This window comes from Pan paniscus, chromosome 16 (genome assembly GCF_029289425.2).
Source record: "Pan paniscus chromosome 16, NHGRI_mPanPan1-v2.0_pri, whole genome shotgun sequence".
Classification (NCBI taxonomy): domain Eukaryota; kingdom Metazoa; phylum Chordata; class Mammalia; order Primates; family Hominidae; genus Pan; species Pan paniscus.
Genome location: NC_073265.2, coordinates 40,700,700 through 40,718,102, shown reverse-complemented (window position 1 = coordinate 40,718,102; position 17,403 = coordinate 40,700,700). Strand labels below are relative to the sequence as shown.

At 36.9% G+C, this 17,403-nt stretch overlaps 1 protein-coding gene across 8 annotated transcripts in view; it reads left to right on the top strand.

Moving 5' to 3' along the window:
* The window catches only part of DMXL2 (Dmx like 2), a 172,201-nt gene that overhangs the window by 135,429 nt on the left and 19,369 nt on the right, over window positions 1-17,403 (top strand). For 5 of the 8 annotated variants that reach the window (XR_004666516.3, XM_003827837.7, XM_008953164.6 and 2 more), the window contains 6 exons: window positions 2,965-4,046; window positions 4,447-4,638; window positions 6,242-6,318; window positions 7,868-7,998; window positions 9,996-10,244; window positions 13,184-13,362. Coding sequence is in view for 7 of the 8 variants with exons in the window: in XM_003827837.7 (XP_003827885.2) it covers window positions 2,965-4,046; window positions 4,447-4,638; window positions 6,242-6,318; window positions 7,868-7,998; window positions 9,996-10,244; window positions 13,184-13,362 (1,910 nt within the window). In the remaining variant the exon portion in view is untranslated. The remainder of the gene's footprint in view (window positions 1-2,964; window positions 4,047-4,446; window positions 4,639-6,241; window positions 6,319-7,867; window positions 7,999-9,995; window positions 10,245-13,183; window positions 13,363-17,403) is intronic. The other 3 variants (XM_008953166.6, XM_008953165.6, XM_034938750.3) reach the window with 1 other exon arrangement.

Genomic DNA, 17,403 nt, shown 5'->3' with positions numbered 1-17,403 from the left:
GGAGTAGGTTTCATAGGGAAAGACTTGTTACTATGAATAGGTCCTGAGGTGTTGGTTTGGTGGAGTGCATTGGTTAGATGGATACAGTAGTGTAGTCTCCATGTAGCTTCTTCACGTGTAATCCACATTAGTGGCATTTGCAATCCTCTCAGTTGCCTAGGCTGAAAGAGTTTGCGGTGATAGCCATGTAGCTTTGCCAGGGTGGGCTCACTGGGCAGTTTTTCAGGTTGGGGTGCATATGTGCACACAGTGGGTCAGCCAGCTTAGGGTCTGGTTGGCTGGGATTGGGGCCACAGGTCTGTTACTCTGGCCAGGAGTGTGGGTACATGGTCACTTGGCCAGCCTGGAGGTGTGCCTGCCAGAAGCAGCCCACAGGGCTCATATGTGGCCTCACGGCTACTCAGCTGGCCTGGGGTTTTGTCTGTTAGGGGCGGGGATAAGGCTATTTCTCTGGCCCATGACACGATTGCATGGCTGCTCAGCTGGCCTGGGGGTGTTTCTGCAGGGTGTTGCCCATGGGTTATTTGTATACCTGTGATGCAGGTGCAGGGCTGCTCAGCTGGTCTGGTACTATGTTAGCTGGGGTGGCAGTGAGGCTGCTCCTCAGGCCTGAGGTGTGGGCATAAGGCTGCTCAGCTGGCATGGGGGCGTTTCTGTTAGGGGCTCATGGGGCTGTTTCTCAGGTCTGAGACTGGTGCAAGGCTGTTCAGCTGGCTAAGGGGTGTGCACACTGGGGGTAGCCTGCAGGGCTGTTTGACCAGGCTGGGATGTGTCCACCAGGGGATAGCCCACAGGGCCGTGGAAGTGGGCTCTTGGCTGCTTGGCTGGCCTGGTGGTGTGCTGCCAGGGGCGGCCCGAAGGACTATTTCTCAGGCTTTGATTGCAGGCGCAGGGCCTTTGGCAGGCCAGAACTCTGAGTGCAGGGAGCAGGGGCACTGCAGGCTGTTTCTGAGGTCCTGAGTGTGGGCATGTAGCTGCTTTGCTGGCCTGGGGGCATATCAGCTGCTCGTAGGCTTGGAGACCTCTCCCATTTGGGGGAGGGTATGTATGTAGTGGTTTGGCTGGCTCAAGGGCAGGTTCACCCTGGGCAAGACTGCCAGATTGTTTCTCTGACCAAAAGCGTGATGGTAGGGGTTGATTTCCCTGCCATGCAGGACCAAAGTCATAGCCAGTCGTGGTCCTAGGCTCTGCATAGCTGGGATTGTAGCATTCAGCTACCCATGTGGGCTTGGAATGAAGACGGGTCCCCAGTGTTGGAGAGGTACAGTGACTCCTGGCCCCCAGAGCAGTGCGCATGCCAGAGGTGACTGGTCTCAAGATAGTGCTTGTGCTGCAGCAGCTTGGCTCACTGGCGGTAGGTGGAGGGCACACACCTTATGCTCCTAATCTGGGTCAGTGCCGTTGCGTGAACTTCTGACATCTCTCCAAACTGGACACAGGGCTTGCAAGTACTATGGGATTCTTCTGTTGTAAGGACTGTAGATGTTTGTGGTGGCCATGAGGGCTGATGGGGATCTTCTGTTTACCTTTTCCCCTCTGCAATGAGAAGTTCTTCCTGACTGTGGGCAGATCCAGTCTGGGTGGGGGAGATAGGGCTGCAGAGGCTGGGTACCTCCACACTGCTCTCCTAGACTTGCAGTCACCACAGGTGCATCTCCACTCCCCTGCTGCACTCTAGTGCTCTCCCTTTGACACTCCAGTCAAATCTTAGCTGTTTATTCATTGCCTTGGTCCTTTCTTTTCGGAGGATGAATGCCAGGTGTGTCTAGCAGCCATCTTGCTGGCATCATTCTCTTGGTTTATTTTTATGGATGCTCAGATTGTTCTTTCACAAATGGGAACTTCTTCAGGTTTCTGAATTCTTCTGGCATTATTTCTTGATAGTTTTCTTGCTTTCTGGTACTACAAAATGTTTAAGGGTCATCTGGTACATTTCCTGCCCCAGACCTGGAAATGACCATTCCTCCAAAGCATTCTGCTTCCTTTTAGTGGGAATAATATTTAGAAACTATAGTTTGGGCACCAGGATCCTCATTGGTACTAATCTTGTCATAATTTCTAGACTATTGCAATGAATGGAATTAGGAAATTTTTTTTCCTTAGAATTTAGGAGTTTACCCTGCTATTTCTCATGCACATATAGATTATAGGGTTCTTTCATCTTAGATGTCAAGTTTGTGTCTTATAATTAAATGTTTGGATTCTCATGGCATGAACATAGTTATTTGCTATCTATGTGCATATAAGTTTCAGAATAATAATACAGATATTTTTATAATAACATGATTCTGAACATAATTTAAGCTTTTTTGCAGATTTTTTTTTGTTTTATGGTACATTCTGCTAAGGATGTACAGTCAAATTACTTGTTTTTAACTCACTTTTTAGAGTTCATCTCTGTGTGATTATGCTACCAACTTGATAGACTGATTTGTTTAATTTTGCCTTTTGTGAATTGTGGTTTAGATTTGGTTTTATTTTAAAATTATGTAAAATGTTGACATGGTGTTAAAATAAAATATATAAAACCAGTGTATTTTCAGAGAAATCTAGCTCTTTTTTTCCCTGTTTTGCTCTCCCCTTTTAAGGAATCAATTAAAATTTTTTGTGTTTGTCTTCCATTTAAAAACGATAAGCCAATATGCATGAGTGTGTATTTGTATTTCCTCTTCACTGTCTTAGATAGATAAAAGGTAGCTTACTACATGTACTTTCTGCATCTTCTTTTTCTTAGTGTATCCTGGACATCACTCTGTAGTGATGGGAATCACTCCGTAGCATATTGGGAAATTCTTTCTATTTCAGCTGTACAGTTGTAATGATTGTATGTGCCATAGTTTAACCTATCGTAGGTTAATATTTACATGTTGTTTTTTTGAAGAAATGCTGACGTATTTTATTGTTTTGTAATGTAAATACGTATTAACACAATGCTTTGTGATTTTATCTGTTTGATTTCTATAGTTATCATCAAGTCTTGTAACCCCGTGGCATTTAGTTTTTATAACTACCTTCGAACTCATCCTTTGCTCATTCGAAGAAATCTTGCCTCCCCTGAAGGAACTTTGGCAACCTTAGGTCTCAAAACTGAGAAGAACTTTGTTGATAAAATTAACCTCATAGAAAGAAAATTATTCTTTACCACTGCAAATGCTCATTTTAAAGTTGGATGCCCTGTTTTAGCCTTGGAGGTACTCTCCAAAATTCCAAAAGTAACCAAAACATCTGCCTTATCTGCAAAAAAAGATCAGCCTGACTTCATTTCTCACAGGATGGATGATGTACCTTCACATTCAAAAGCTCTGAGTGATGGCAATGGAAGTTCTGGCATTGAATGGTCAAATGTAACTTCATCACAGTATGACTGGAGTCAGCCAATAGTAAAAGTTGATGAGGAACCTCTTAATCTTGATTGGGGTGAAGATCACGACAGTGCCTTAGATGAAGAGGAAGACGATGCTGTTGGTTTAGTGATGAAAAGTACAGATGCCAGGGAAAAAGATAAACAATCAGATCAGAAGGCCTCAGACCCTAACATGTTATTAACACCTCAGGAAGAGGATGATCCTGAAGGTGATACTGAAGTTGATGTGATTGCTGAACAACTAAAATTCAGAGCTTGTTTAAAGATCCTTATGACTGAATTAAGAACATTGGCTACAGGTTACGAAGTAGATGGAGGAAAACTCAGATTTCAACTCTATAACTGGCTTGAAAAGGAAATTGCTGCCTTGCATGAGATATGTAATCATGAATCAGTTATTAAAGAGTATTCCAGTAAGACATATTCCAAAGTAGAGAGTGATCTACTGGATCAGGAAGAAATGGTAGACAAACCAGATATTGGTTCCTATGAGCGCCATCAAATAGAAAGAAGAAGATTGCAGGCCAAACGAGAGCATGCAGAAAGACGAAAGTCATGGTTGCAGAAAAACCAAGATCTCCTGAGAGTATTTCTCAGCTACTGTAGCCTTCATGGGGCCCAAGGTGGTGGTTTGGCTTCAGTAAGGATGGAACTCAAATTTTTGCTACAAGAATCACAACAGGTATGAATATCACTTTTTTTTCAATCTTGGTTATTTCAGTAATTTCAGTAGCTCTTCCAGTTATAGCTATAAAGCTCTTTTACTACTTTTTACTAGTTAATCTAAATATGTTCAGCTCCTCTCTTTATAGGAGGCAGATATTTATACTCTGTGTCTTAGACTGAAGTTTTGATAATAAGGAGTAGGCTTAACAGCTTGAGAGTATTCTTGTGTCATATTTATCTTTATACCATCTACATCTAGCATAGTACCTGGTACATACTGGGTGCTCAATAAATTTGTGTAGAATGAGTGAGCAAACATATTCCCTTTACACAATGTTTATCACCAGTATTTCTATCAGAGAACTGATAAAATTTTTTAAACTACTTTGAAAAAAATAATTCACTATCACCCACAGGAAACTACAGTAAAGCAGCTCCAGTCTCCACTACCACTGCCTACCACCCTACCTCTGCTTTCAGCAAGTATTGCGTCAACAAAAACAGTCATAGCTAATCCTGTATTGTACTTAAATAATCACATCCATGATATACTTTATACTATTGTTCAGATGAAAACACCACCTCATCCCAGTATTGAAGATGTGAAGGTAATGTAAAGTTTATGATCATTTGATATTATACACCCTGAGAAGGTAAATATGTTATACCTGTCTTTTAATTCGAACTTAGGGGAAATATTTTAAAGTGCTACCTTTCTCACTCATGATCAGTTCAAGAGTATTAGTCCAATGAATGTAATTTAAAAGTAAGTGTTCTTACTTCTGGAGAAGTTATTGTCTTCCTTTAAGACAGACAAATACTTTTGGCAATAAAACTAATTTTCTTGACAGTATTCTTGCTACTTAATATTCCTTTAGATCCTCCATTCCCCTTAAATGAACCATTAAGTTGGAAATATGACTATTTGTTTACATGCCAAGATACTATGAAAATACAAGTTGGGGAGTATCTGGGAGGGAACCATGATTGGTCACAAATGGTCCCAGAGAGAGTGTCCTTATTACTGTTTCCTTGGTGGTTGTGTTTATTGGAGGCAATAGTTAGAGGCAATCAGAGTTTTGGCAGTTACTACTGCGAACTATATTGATACCCTGTGCTAAGATCTTAAAAACTGATACAGTCCAAGAAACACTAGGGAGCTTGGCAGGATCTGGGGAGCTAGCTGATCAGACTTTTCACTGTCCCAGCCTAAGTGTATTTGTGCTATGCTTTTTCCAGTTCTAGTGGCTGATGCACAATTCAGGTCCCCTGTTTTCTTATTTTTTATTTGTTTTGTTTGACAGGCACATTTAATCTCTGGCAGCACATTCTTCTAAAGGCCTGGTCATAACCAATTTGGGACTTCTCATCCATATTATGAATTAACCTGTATTAGTATTTTAGCAGAGATTATTTAAATCATTTGTTAGGTGAATAGGGACACGCAGAAAAGGCATAAAAAGCATTTGAATTCAAAGTAAACATTTCTAGTTCCTAGAAATTTGGATAAGGCTTTCAAAGAGTAATCTGTATAAGGTATGAAACTGTTTCTAAGGTCCCTTCAAATTTAAAGATTTTGTGAGTCTGAAAATATTGATTCAGTATAGCATTTCAGGGTGGTGGGTTTTTTTTTTTTAATTATATGGAGAAATTTAAAACTTTCTAAATGTAAAATTCTAAGACTGTCCTCAATTCATGAGTACCAAGTAAATTACTTTCTGGAAAATTTGCTGTTTCACACAGTGATTGACACATTTACTAAAAAGATTTACTTCATTTTCATTGATAGGATTAAGTCTTTATTTTCATCAAGGCGAATTTCGTGAGGCAAGCTTAAATAAAAGCTCTGAAAATTCTATTCTTATTTTCTTCTGCTTTTTTTTGAATATTACTATTTAAGCTAATTGTTAGGGTAGGACAAATGCCCGTAATATGAACATTAGCACTTTGCTCAGGGCCTGGTAAACGGCAGGCTCACAGTAAGTAAATGTTTGATTAAAATGTGTCTGAAACAATCAGCTTTATTGTGGCATGTGTATAAAGGTGGGTGACAGTTACTTTAGAAGATTTAAAGCAGAGTTAGTAGTCTCATCTAGGATTCAGTCTTATTTATGATGTTGCTAGGTTTCCTGGATGTTTTCTAATTTTTGAAATATTACTGTTGTGTAGAAATGTTAGTACAAAATGTAATTGTGACTGTTTTGGTTTTAGGTGCACACACTTCATTCACTAGCAGCATCACTTTCTGCATCAATTTACCAAGCATTATGTGACAGTCATAGCTACAGGTAAAAAAAACACCCAAAATAGTATTAATACAGCAAAAACATTAAACTGTTCCAGAGTTATATTAAGTTTCTATTTCCTAGGGACTGAAAAATCCCTGAATATGACAGCCATGATATTTTAATAGATGCGAGAGAATCAGAAATAAAATAATTATTTGTTTAGTTGTCACCTAGTAGTCACAGAGAAATATAGAAAGTAACAAATAGTAAATGTAAATTACCATCATTACCATCCTTTTTGTTTTTAAGAAAGAAGAGTTTACTGTCCATAATAACTTATAATATGAAATTTTCTAATTGTTTTTCCTTAGAAACAATTTCTTTTTGCATTGGATTAGCAGCTATTTAACTAATTATCCATTGAAATAAAAAATACTTTTGAAAAATGAAAAAGTACATTCCTAAAATGGAATTATTTAAATTACTTTTACCTACCCATTTACATATGATGTAAAAGTCTTTGGAAGTGATATCAATTAGAAGAAATGGATTGAATTTTTCTAAATGTATAATTGCCTTCATTAGTGTGTACTTTGCATTTTAATGACTAGAGCAGTGTAAGTAGCAAGAAATTGAATCACTTGGAAAGATAACCTAGATTTAAATGAATTATGTTAATAAATGAAAAGTTTATAATAGTAGATTCACATTAAATTGATATTAAATATATTTCTAGCTTTCTTTCTTGTAATGGTAGCAGCCTTTTGTGGGAACATTTGGTATCAAGTAAAGAATTATCTATCAAAATGGCCTGTACTCTGATTGTAACCTAATTAGGCTGTGTCTAAATAACTCCAAAGATTAGAAATGTAAATAAGGAAAAAAGTTGATTTAGTTGACTGTTGTCATCTAAATGATCAAAGATAAGTTGTTTGATGTCAGTCACCATTAAAATGGCACCAAATGAAAATGCAAATACATTGTTTTTAAATATATATTTTCCAGTTGGTCGGCTATGATTTACTAGACTCAGCTTGACTTTCCACTTTTATATTTTCCCCAGCTTCACAAAGATAGCCATTACAGAGAGGGAAGTAAATATTATTAAATAATATTTAGGGACATTTGGTTTTAGGTTTAGGTATTTCTAAAATGTGATTCTCTGGGTTTTAGTTCATAACTTTAATTTAGGGTTAAACTTGCACAACTTTGCAGAGAAAAGAATTGCAACCTACTAGTCCCTGAAACTTTCTGCCTACTGTATCCTAGTACCAGCAGTAGTCTCCTTACCTCAGACTTTGTAAAAACACAAAATAAAAATTACTGCAAATAGAAAAGATTTTAAAGTATTAAAGTGGCATCTGGAAAAAATTCTAAAGGAATAAGTGTCATCTGCCCAACATAATAAAATTTGTTATTTTGTTTAAAAAAAACAGTAAGCATTTGTAACTAATTTCAGTAATTTTCTAAAATAAATTTTTATTAGAACAGTGAATGCATTTTAAGAATTTTTGTTTCTTAAAATAGGTGTCTAAAATAGATGATGTACATAAAGTGCAATTTTTTATTACCTCTCAGGATGATAAATAACTGAACCTATTTGTTTTAGCAGTCAAACAGAAGGAAATCAGTTTACAGGAATGGCTTATCAAGGACTTCTTTTAAGTGATCGTAGAAGACTAAGGACAGAAAGCATTGAAGAACACGCAACACCAAATTCATCTCCTGCTCAATGGCCTGGTGAGAATTTAAATGATTAAAAAAAAAAATCTTCTAGTTGGCAATTTCTTCTTAAAAGCCTACTGACCAGTTTCCTGCTTGTTGCTGGATTTAGTGAGTGGTTCCTTTCTTTCTTTGTTTTTTGATGATGTTTTTCTGCTATGGATTAGGAACTATTAAGTACTGCAATATTGTCTGAAGACTCAGGAAGTTAAGGCTTCATAAAACCAGCTATGTTAACCAACATAAAAAAGCAATGTCTTAACATCCTTCATAAGGATGGAGCACATTATCTTTCTTAGAAATTTTAAATTAGAGTCTTAGAAAATCACAGACATATTTTCACAGACATACCAGAGAAAATACAGTTAGTTGTTCTCGGGCGTGTAAATGTATGTCTTGGGGTAGGAGTGACTATTCTGTGGTACATATATCATGCTGTCTGACAGTCCTTTTTTTCTTGTTGGCTCTCTTTCTCATTCTCTACATCAGTTGTTTCAAAACTTCTCTACTCTCTTCAATATCCTAAGTGTATATTTCAGATTACTTTAACCATTGCCTTGTAGAAACACATTGTTTTCATTTTAACCTCTTATTTCAAAATAATTTCAGACTTGCAAAAAATTGCAAACATAATACTAAATTTCACCCAGATTCCCCAAATGTTAACATTTTACCATGCTTGCTTTGTCATTCATTTCTTCTCTCTCACTCACTTGCTGTTTGTGTATCTAAGTGTATTTTTTTTGAAAAATTTCAGAGTAAGTTGCAGACCAGATATCCCTTTCCATCTAAACATTTCAATGTGTGTTTCCTATAAACAGACATTCTCACATAATTATCCAATTTAACATTTATGTTCTCTAATCTACAGACCTTTTTTGAATTTTGCCAGTTGTCCCACTAATGTGCTTTTGGGGGCCCATATGTAACATTTAGTTGTCATGTCTCATTAGTCTCCTCTTATATTGAGTAAAGTCTTCCTTCTTTCTCTTTCACAACTTTGACACTTTTGAAGAGTACCAGCCAGTTGTTTTTTTAAGTGTCCCTCAATTTGGGCATTTCTGATTTTTTTTTTCTATCTTTCTTTATGTTTATTTATTTTATTTTATTTTTTGAGACAGAGTCTTGCTCTGTCGCCCAGGCTGGAGTGCAGTGGCGCAATCTGGGCTCACTGCAACTTCCGCCTCGTGGGTTCAAGCAATTCTCCTGTCTCAGCCTCCTGAGTAGCTGGGACTATAGACGCATAACACCATGACCGGCTAATTATTTTGTATTTTTAGTAAAGACAGGGTTTCACCATATTGGTCAGGCTGGTCTCGAACTCCTGACCTCAGGTGATCCACCTGCCTCGGCCTCCCAAAGTGCTGGGATTACAGGTGTGAGCCACCGTGCCCAGCCCTGATTTTTTCCTTAATGTTGGATTCAGGTTACGTATTTTTTGGCAGGGATACCACAAAAAAGATGTGTCTTTCTCAGTAGGAGATATCAAGAGGCATATGATGTCATTTGGCCCCAGCTGCTGTTAACTTTGATCACTTGGTAAGGTGGTTTCTGCCAAGTTTCTCCATTGTAAAGTTACTTTTTTTTCCTTTGTAATTAATCAGTATCTTGTGAAGAGTTAGTTTGAGACTGTGTAAAATATTATACTTTCACTTGCTAATTTTAGCATCTAGTGATGATTTTTGCCTGAATCAGGTATTACTGTGGGGTTACTAGATGGTGATTTTCTAACACTATCACTCATTTTATGTATTAGCTGAAATTGTACTTTAAGGAAGAGCTTCCCCTTCTTACCTTTTGTTTATCTACTCATTTATTATATCAGTGTAGACAAATGGATGATTTTATTCTATAGGCTATAATCCATTCCTATCATTGTTTATTTTGTTGCTCAAATTATGGAAATATTTTGTAAAATATAAATGCATAATTTTGGATAAGTTGCAAATTTGGATGTTTTTTCCTTCTGGTGCTTCATCCTGACATACGTCTTATGATTTTATATACCCTTATAGGTGTGAGCTCACTTATTAATCTCTTGAGTTCAGCCCAAGATGAAGACCAGCCAAAACTGAACATTTTGCTATGTGAAGCTGTTGTTGCTGTTTACTTAAGTTTATTGATACATGCTCTTGCCACAAATTCCTCCAGTGAATTATTTCGGCTTGCAGCCCACCCATTAAATAATCGAATGTGGGCTGCTGTTTTTGGAGGCGGTGTAAAACTTGTTGTGAAACCTCGAAGACAATCAGAAAATATTTCAGGTAAGATACGTTTGATACCAGTAATGTATGTAAATGTTAATCATTTTGAATGTTAAAATTTTTTTTAATGTTTCAAGAAATTTCACTTTGAAAATAAGCGATGCTTAAAGTATAATCACTCTTGTTATGACAGCAAATAATTAAACCCATGATATAATAAACATATAGTTTGTTACTTTTATTTTTATAGAAATAACATTTTTGAGGTTGATAAAGCAGGACATGTTTGAAGAAGATTAAAAATAGAGGAAAGGTAAAGGTAAATACAGAAAAAATGTTAAGGAACAAAGTCATACAAAAAGAGTAGTTCCTAAGAAAATAAAATGAAAAAAAAAAGCAAAAACAAAACGGATAGTTCTTAATTACAGAAAGAAGAAAATTTAAGTAAGTGTTCAAAATCTTTAGCGCATACCAGCAGTTGGCTTCAGATTAAATGTATGGTCATGTGCAAGATAGCCATTCCAATCATACACACAGTTTTTAAATTCTTTTTTTTATTCTCCAAAATATGTTCCTTTAGTCTAAAATGTGATAGTATTATTCCATTTTCCTTGTGTGTTTCTTCTTCCCTCATGGCCAGAATATATTTTTCATCCCACTTTTGAAAATGGTATGATATGGTGAGGTATAGACTGATGCCGCAGGAAAGATTTCTATCTTGATGCTGATATATAGAAGTCATCTTAATTCATCCTTAGAAATGGACATATTACAGATGAGAAATCAGTGGCACACAAGTTTACTGACACTAACCTCTGTCTTCATTGTCTGTGATTGAGTTAAATAAATAGGTTCCTGTGTAAGTCATTGTAAGGGAGATCTTATCAACTCCCACTGCTTCCATTCCCATCAAATGTGGATATCTGAATCTCTTTCTTGCTGCTTGGTTATAGTCCACTTTAAACTTAAAAGTTTTTCTCCAAAATTGTTTATTTCTCTGCCTGAGTTTTCTGATTTTTTGTTCATGGTAATTTATCCATCAAATCATCCATGCTTAAAACCTGCCAGTACATATTAATATTTGCATTAATTTATTCACTTAACACCTATCAGGCAATTAACAAAGATATTTCAGGTAGTGATAAGAACTGTGATAAAAATGGAGTAAGTGGAAAGACAGTGATGAGGGAATGGGAATGGACCAGTTTAGTTAAGGTGGTTGGAAGACATATTTCTGATGAGATAGCATTTGAGGAGAGCTGTAAGGAAGTTGGGAATCACACCATGTGGATATCTGAGACCAGAGCATTCCAGGCAGATGAATGCAAAGGTCCTGAGGTAGAATTGAGTTTGGCCTTTTCCAAGAACTACCCAGGGACCATCATGGCTCTCATGAAGAGGGGGAGTGTTGTAGGAGATGAGAATAGAAGAGTAGCTGGGGCAAGTTCCTTTAGGATCATGGTAAAAGCGTTAGTTGTTCTAAAGAAAGAGAGGAGGTGACAGACTCTGATTCAGCTTTTCAAAAGAACTGCTCTAGCTGCTTTGTGGAGAATAGACTGGGTAACATAAATAAGAGTAGGGAGGCTGGTGGTAGGGAGGCTAGTTCACTTAAAAGATAATTGTGGGTTACCATCAAGGATGAAAGGATCAAGTGTGGTATATTCGTGCAGTGGAGTGTTACTCAGCTATAAAAGGAATGAAGTACTAATGCATACTATAATCTGTATGAACTTCAAAAATAGGCTAAGCCAAAGAAGCCAGACACAAAAAGTCTCATATTGTCTGGCTCCATTTATATGAAATATCCTGAATAGGTAAATCCATAGAGACAGAAAGTAGACTGTGGTTGCCATGGGCTAGGGGGAGGGAGAAATAAGGAGTGACTGCTTATTTCGTATAGTGTTTCCTTTTGGGGTGAGGAGAATGCTTTGAAACTAGATAGAGGTGGTGGTTGCATGACATGTTAAATGTACTAAATGTCACTGAATTGTACACGTTAAAATTGTTAATTTTATGTTATGTAAATTTTGCCTCAATTAAAAAGAAATAATAGTGGTTCATCCTAGGGTGTTAGTTATGGTCAGAGTGAAAAGTGATCATATTCTGGGTATAGTTTGAGGTTAGAGCCAATGGATTTGTTGATGAATTGTGTCTGGGGTAGGGAAGAAAGAAGAGTTGAGATAAAATTATTTTCTGTGATGGGGAGGTTTAGGAGAGGAGCAGGTTGACTTCTACTTTCTGGCCCTCCCATACCCAATTCCTGAATCCTTTTGCTATTTCTTTTGTGTATCACTCATATACAACCCTTCCTCTACTTTTTACCACCCACCGTATTAGTGCAGGCTGTTCTTATGTCATCTTCCATCTTCCTCTCTAATTGATCAGACAAGCCATATCTCATTGTGTGACTAAAACTTAAGAGGTGTTAGTGAGAATTGCCCAAAACATAAGTTCCCAGGTTCATAGCCACAGACTTGTCCTAACCTAACTCTAGACTGTTGTTGATATTACTTCCCTCCGTGACTCCTGTCTACCAAAAGTAATTTACTCCTCATTTACCCAAACCTTCTTTGATTATTTGTTTATGTTGTCCTTTTCCATTTTCCCATTGAACTTCTGCCCTTCTTTTAAGGCACACTATTAAATTCTACATATTCAGTGAATCTTTCTTGAACCTCATAGCCAGGGATAATCAGTCAATCACTCACTTTAATATTTATTGAATATACCACTTATTTAGTATATTTTATATAGAATTACTTTAATCCTTATTTTAGGGAGCACATGGCAAGATAGACTTTAATGCTTTATCTCCATCTGTATCTCTGCCATGACTGCTGGAAAGCTGATTCAGTAACTAGAAAAGTTTAGAAGCACAGGAATAAGTAATTTAGTTTAGACCAAAACATGGCAAGAGTAGGATAAAAAGAAAGCTTAACTCTATCAATTAACAATGGAAAATGAATGCTAGATTTTTTTTTCCTTCTATCTTCATCTAGCACCTCCTGTCCTTTCTGAAGACATAGATAAACACCGTAGGAGATTTAACATGAGAATGCTCGTCCCTGGAAGGCCTGTAAAAGATGCTACCCCACCACCGGTGCCTGCAGAAAGACCATCTTACAAAGAAAAATTTATTCCTCCTGAACTTAGTATGTGGGATTATTTTGTTGCAAAGGTAAGGAGTGTGAGGAATGCAAGCTTTAAGAGAAGTCTATCATCTATTTTATTAACTCTTGCATGTGTCTCACATAGGAATGACGGGGTAGCTTTTGGATTGAATCACCATAGTTTAGACGTTTAATTTATTAAGTCCAGAAACTGAATAGTCATAGTAAATTCGAGGATGATCAGTTACCTGATGATGTAGGAGACAAATTAAATTCACATGGGAGTTATGTATAAATTAGAAGTCAGCTTATTATATAATCAGCACCATCTTTTTCGAGTGACTGGAATACTTGTATCTACCACCTAGACACCCCTCTTCTAATTATCAGTGGCTCCCTTGGTAAGCATGGAATTAGAATAGAAGGAGATGGATGGACATTTCGTGGTTTTATCAGGCCATGATGAGGCCCCATGATACATCTCTGTTTTCCCAGCGCAAAGGAAACTTCTCAGGGGATCAGAATACTCATGGTGACTAGATCTGGTATAGCCCCATTTCATACCATGCTGGGTGCATGCTAATGTTTGCTTTTCTGCACTTTGCTTTTTTGAGCTCATGATTCTCCTCCTATTGGTATGTTTCCCTCTTTACATGTGTTAACTCTGTTGTTACCTTGCTGTGCATACACATTAGGGAATACATCTCCAGAGTCATGCCTCTTCCCATTTTTAGATTTTTATTAGATCTCAGAGTTATTGAAGTGCTGATCCCGCTCCGTTTTTTGTATGCTAAGCTGATCCTTAAAAAGTCTTTCAACATGAGTGTGGAAGCTTTGTTTTGTTATCTAAAGACTCTGAGGCCAGGTGCAGTGTACCTGTAACCTCAGCACTTTGGGAGGTTGAGGTGGAAGGATTGCTTATATCCAGGAGTTTGAGACCAGCCTGGACAACATAGACCATGTCTCTGCCAAAAAAATTTTAAAACGTAGGTGCAGTGCTGTTTGCCTGTAGTTCTAGCTGCTTGAAAGGCTGAGGTGAGAGGATTGCTTCAGCCCAGGAGGTCAGCGTTGCAGTGAGCCATGATTGTGCCACTGCACACCAGCCTGGGTGTCGGACTGAGACAGTGTCTCAAAAAAAAAAGACTTTGGTTACGTCAGTGGTTCTCAAAGTGTGATCTCAGAACCGGCAGCATCAGCATTCCTTGGGAACTTGTTTGAAATGCAAATTCTTGGGTCTTCCATCAGACCCCTCAATCAGAAACTCTGGGAGTGAGAACCAACAATCTATGTCTTAACAAGCTCTCCAGATGGTTCTAATGTGTGCTGAAGTTTGAGAACTATGAGCTTAGGCACATTGTGAATGCAGATTTCCAGGTTTACACTCTATCAGGGTCCGAGTTATACTTCCAGAGTCATTCTGGCCTATCCCTTAAGGCTGCCAATTGACTTGCACTTCGTTGTATTTAGCTAATAAACCAGGGAAGTAATAAAGTACTCTTAAAAATGTATAGGCAGTTCCCACTCCTACCTTTTTAAAATTTTTATTTGCCACGAATGAAACCTCATTGCATCATTAATGTGAGTGATAACAACATTAAGATTTGTAAATGGTAATGTGCTAAATTTTTGTTTTTCAAAAATGTTTCCTCCTGATATATGTTCTGAAAATTTGGAAAATGCAAAATATTATAAAGAAGGGAAATAGCACTCATCTATGCAACAAAGATAACTGTTACCATTGTGGCCAATTTACTATTAATCTTTTTTCCTCAGATTAAAAAAGTGTATAATTGGATCAGTATATGTAGTTTTTTTTCTGTTAACATTAACAAGGTAAACAGTTTTTATGCCATTAAAAACTTATATAGCTGTCATTTTAAAAACTTTAGTGTAGAAAACTTCCAACATACACAACAGGAGAGATAATAGCATATGAATCTTTTATCTACCATCATGTAGCTTCAAAAATTATCTACTCATGGACAGTCTTGTTTCATTTATACCTCTCCCCACTACTTTGTTTGGAAGCAAATCCAAACGTCATGAAATTTCATTAAAAAATATTTCAGTATTTATTTTTGAAAAAAAAAAAAGGATTTTAAATAGATCTACATTAGTGTTACACCCACAGAAGCACACCCACAATTCTTTAATATTATCACATATTCAGACAGTATTCACATTTCACCAATTGCATCTTAAATGTTTTTATATAGTTGATTTGTTCAAATCAGGATCTAAAATACGATTCATACCTTGCAAGTGGTTGCTACATCTTCAGTCTCTTTTAATCTATAGGCTCTACCTCCATCTCTCTCTCTCTCTCTCTTTTTTTTTAACTTAACTCCCACCTTTTTCGTTTGCCCTGAAAGAATTTTGACCTTTAGAATTTTTCAGTGGATTTTGCTGATGGCATCATCATATTTTGTTCCTCTAAATCTTGTCAAGTGAAAATTAAATCCAATTTCATTCTGATTGGATAGGAAGAGGGAGTACAGGATTAACTTCATAGGTGGTTTTGTATATTTATGTCAGGAAGCTTTTTATGATTTTAGTTGATCTTTGCCTACATTTATTATTTCAGTGAAAGTTTTAAATTATGATAATATAATCCTGTCATTCATTTTTCATGTATTTGCTGGAATGTCTCTTCATCAACCTATTCAATTACCCTGAAGTACATTTTGAGTCGGAAAGACAGGATAAATGCTTTATTCTTTTGCTTTTGTGTACCAGTTTTCAAAATGATGAGTTGGTTCCCAAGCATCCTTCAGAGGAGGCCAGTGAGTTTTGTTTTGCTTTCAGTTTTGTTATGAACTTATAAACATATTTTTTATGTTTTAATCTATTGCAGTTATTTTTTTCTCATGGGGACTCAGATTATCCATCTTTGCCAGTGAGAGCCTCTTCCACAATTGGCTCCGAATCTTTTTGAGATTATTCCACTAGTGTTTGAGTTTGCCTGCTTTCTAGTTTTATTCTAGGCTAATCATGTATATTTCCTGCCCGTGACTGAGAACAATCATTTTTTTGAAATAACCTGGTTCCTTTTTGTGAGAAATTATATTTAGAAACTACAGGCAGATGCTGGGGTGCTCGCTCTTACTTGGTTGATCATTGTTTCTAGATAAGCATCAATTATAGTGACCATGTAACTTTTCACTTTGTTAGTGATTTGATGTTTATAATGCCAAGAATAGTATCTTTTAAAATATGTCTTGTTCATGAGCAGATTATTTCCTTAAGAAGTACTAGGTCAGGCCCGGCATGGTGGCTCACGCCTGTAATCCCAGCACTTTGGGAGGCCAAGGTGGGCAGATCACGAGGTCAGGAGATTGGGACCATCCTGGCTAACACGGTGAAACCCCGTCTCTACTAAAAATACAAAAAATTAGCCGGGCGTGGTGGCAGGCGCCTGTAGTCCCAGCTACTCGGGAGGCTGAGGCAGGAGAATGGCGTGAACCCGGGAGGTGGAGCTTGCAGTGAGCCAAGATCGTGCCACTGCGCTCTAGCCTGGGCAACAGAGTGAGACTCCGTCTCAAAAAAAAAAAAAAAAAGAAGTACTAGGTCCAAGGCTATAAACTTAAATAAGGCTTTTAATACATATTGCCAGATTATTTTCCACATTACTAATTTGTACTCTCTTGAGAATAGTGAGAGGATGCATCTAACTTTACCCCCTTATTAGCATTAAGTATTCCTTTTTCATTTTTGTTAATTTGATAGATTAAATGATTTTTATTTTCTGTTAGTGACATTAAAATTTTAATGATCTTATTGCCATTTGATTTTCCAGTTTGAGGTATTGACTGTTCATATTCTTACCTAAATTATCTGTTGAGATTATGGTATTTTTCCTTTTTATGGATACTTTATCTAGGGATATTATTAATTTATCTTGTTAAGCTTTTTCTAGTTTGTTTGCTTTAAAATTTTGTTTATTATGCATTTGAAGTTTTAAAAAGTTTATCATGCACACAAATTTTAAAAAGTTTAAAAATTAGATCTATCCATACATTTCCTTATTGATTACATTGTTTTTCAGCAGAAGTCTTTTCCACTAATAAATGTGTACATTTATTTTACCTTCCTTCTCTGTTTCCTCCTGT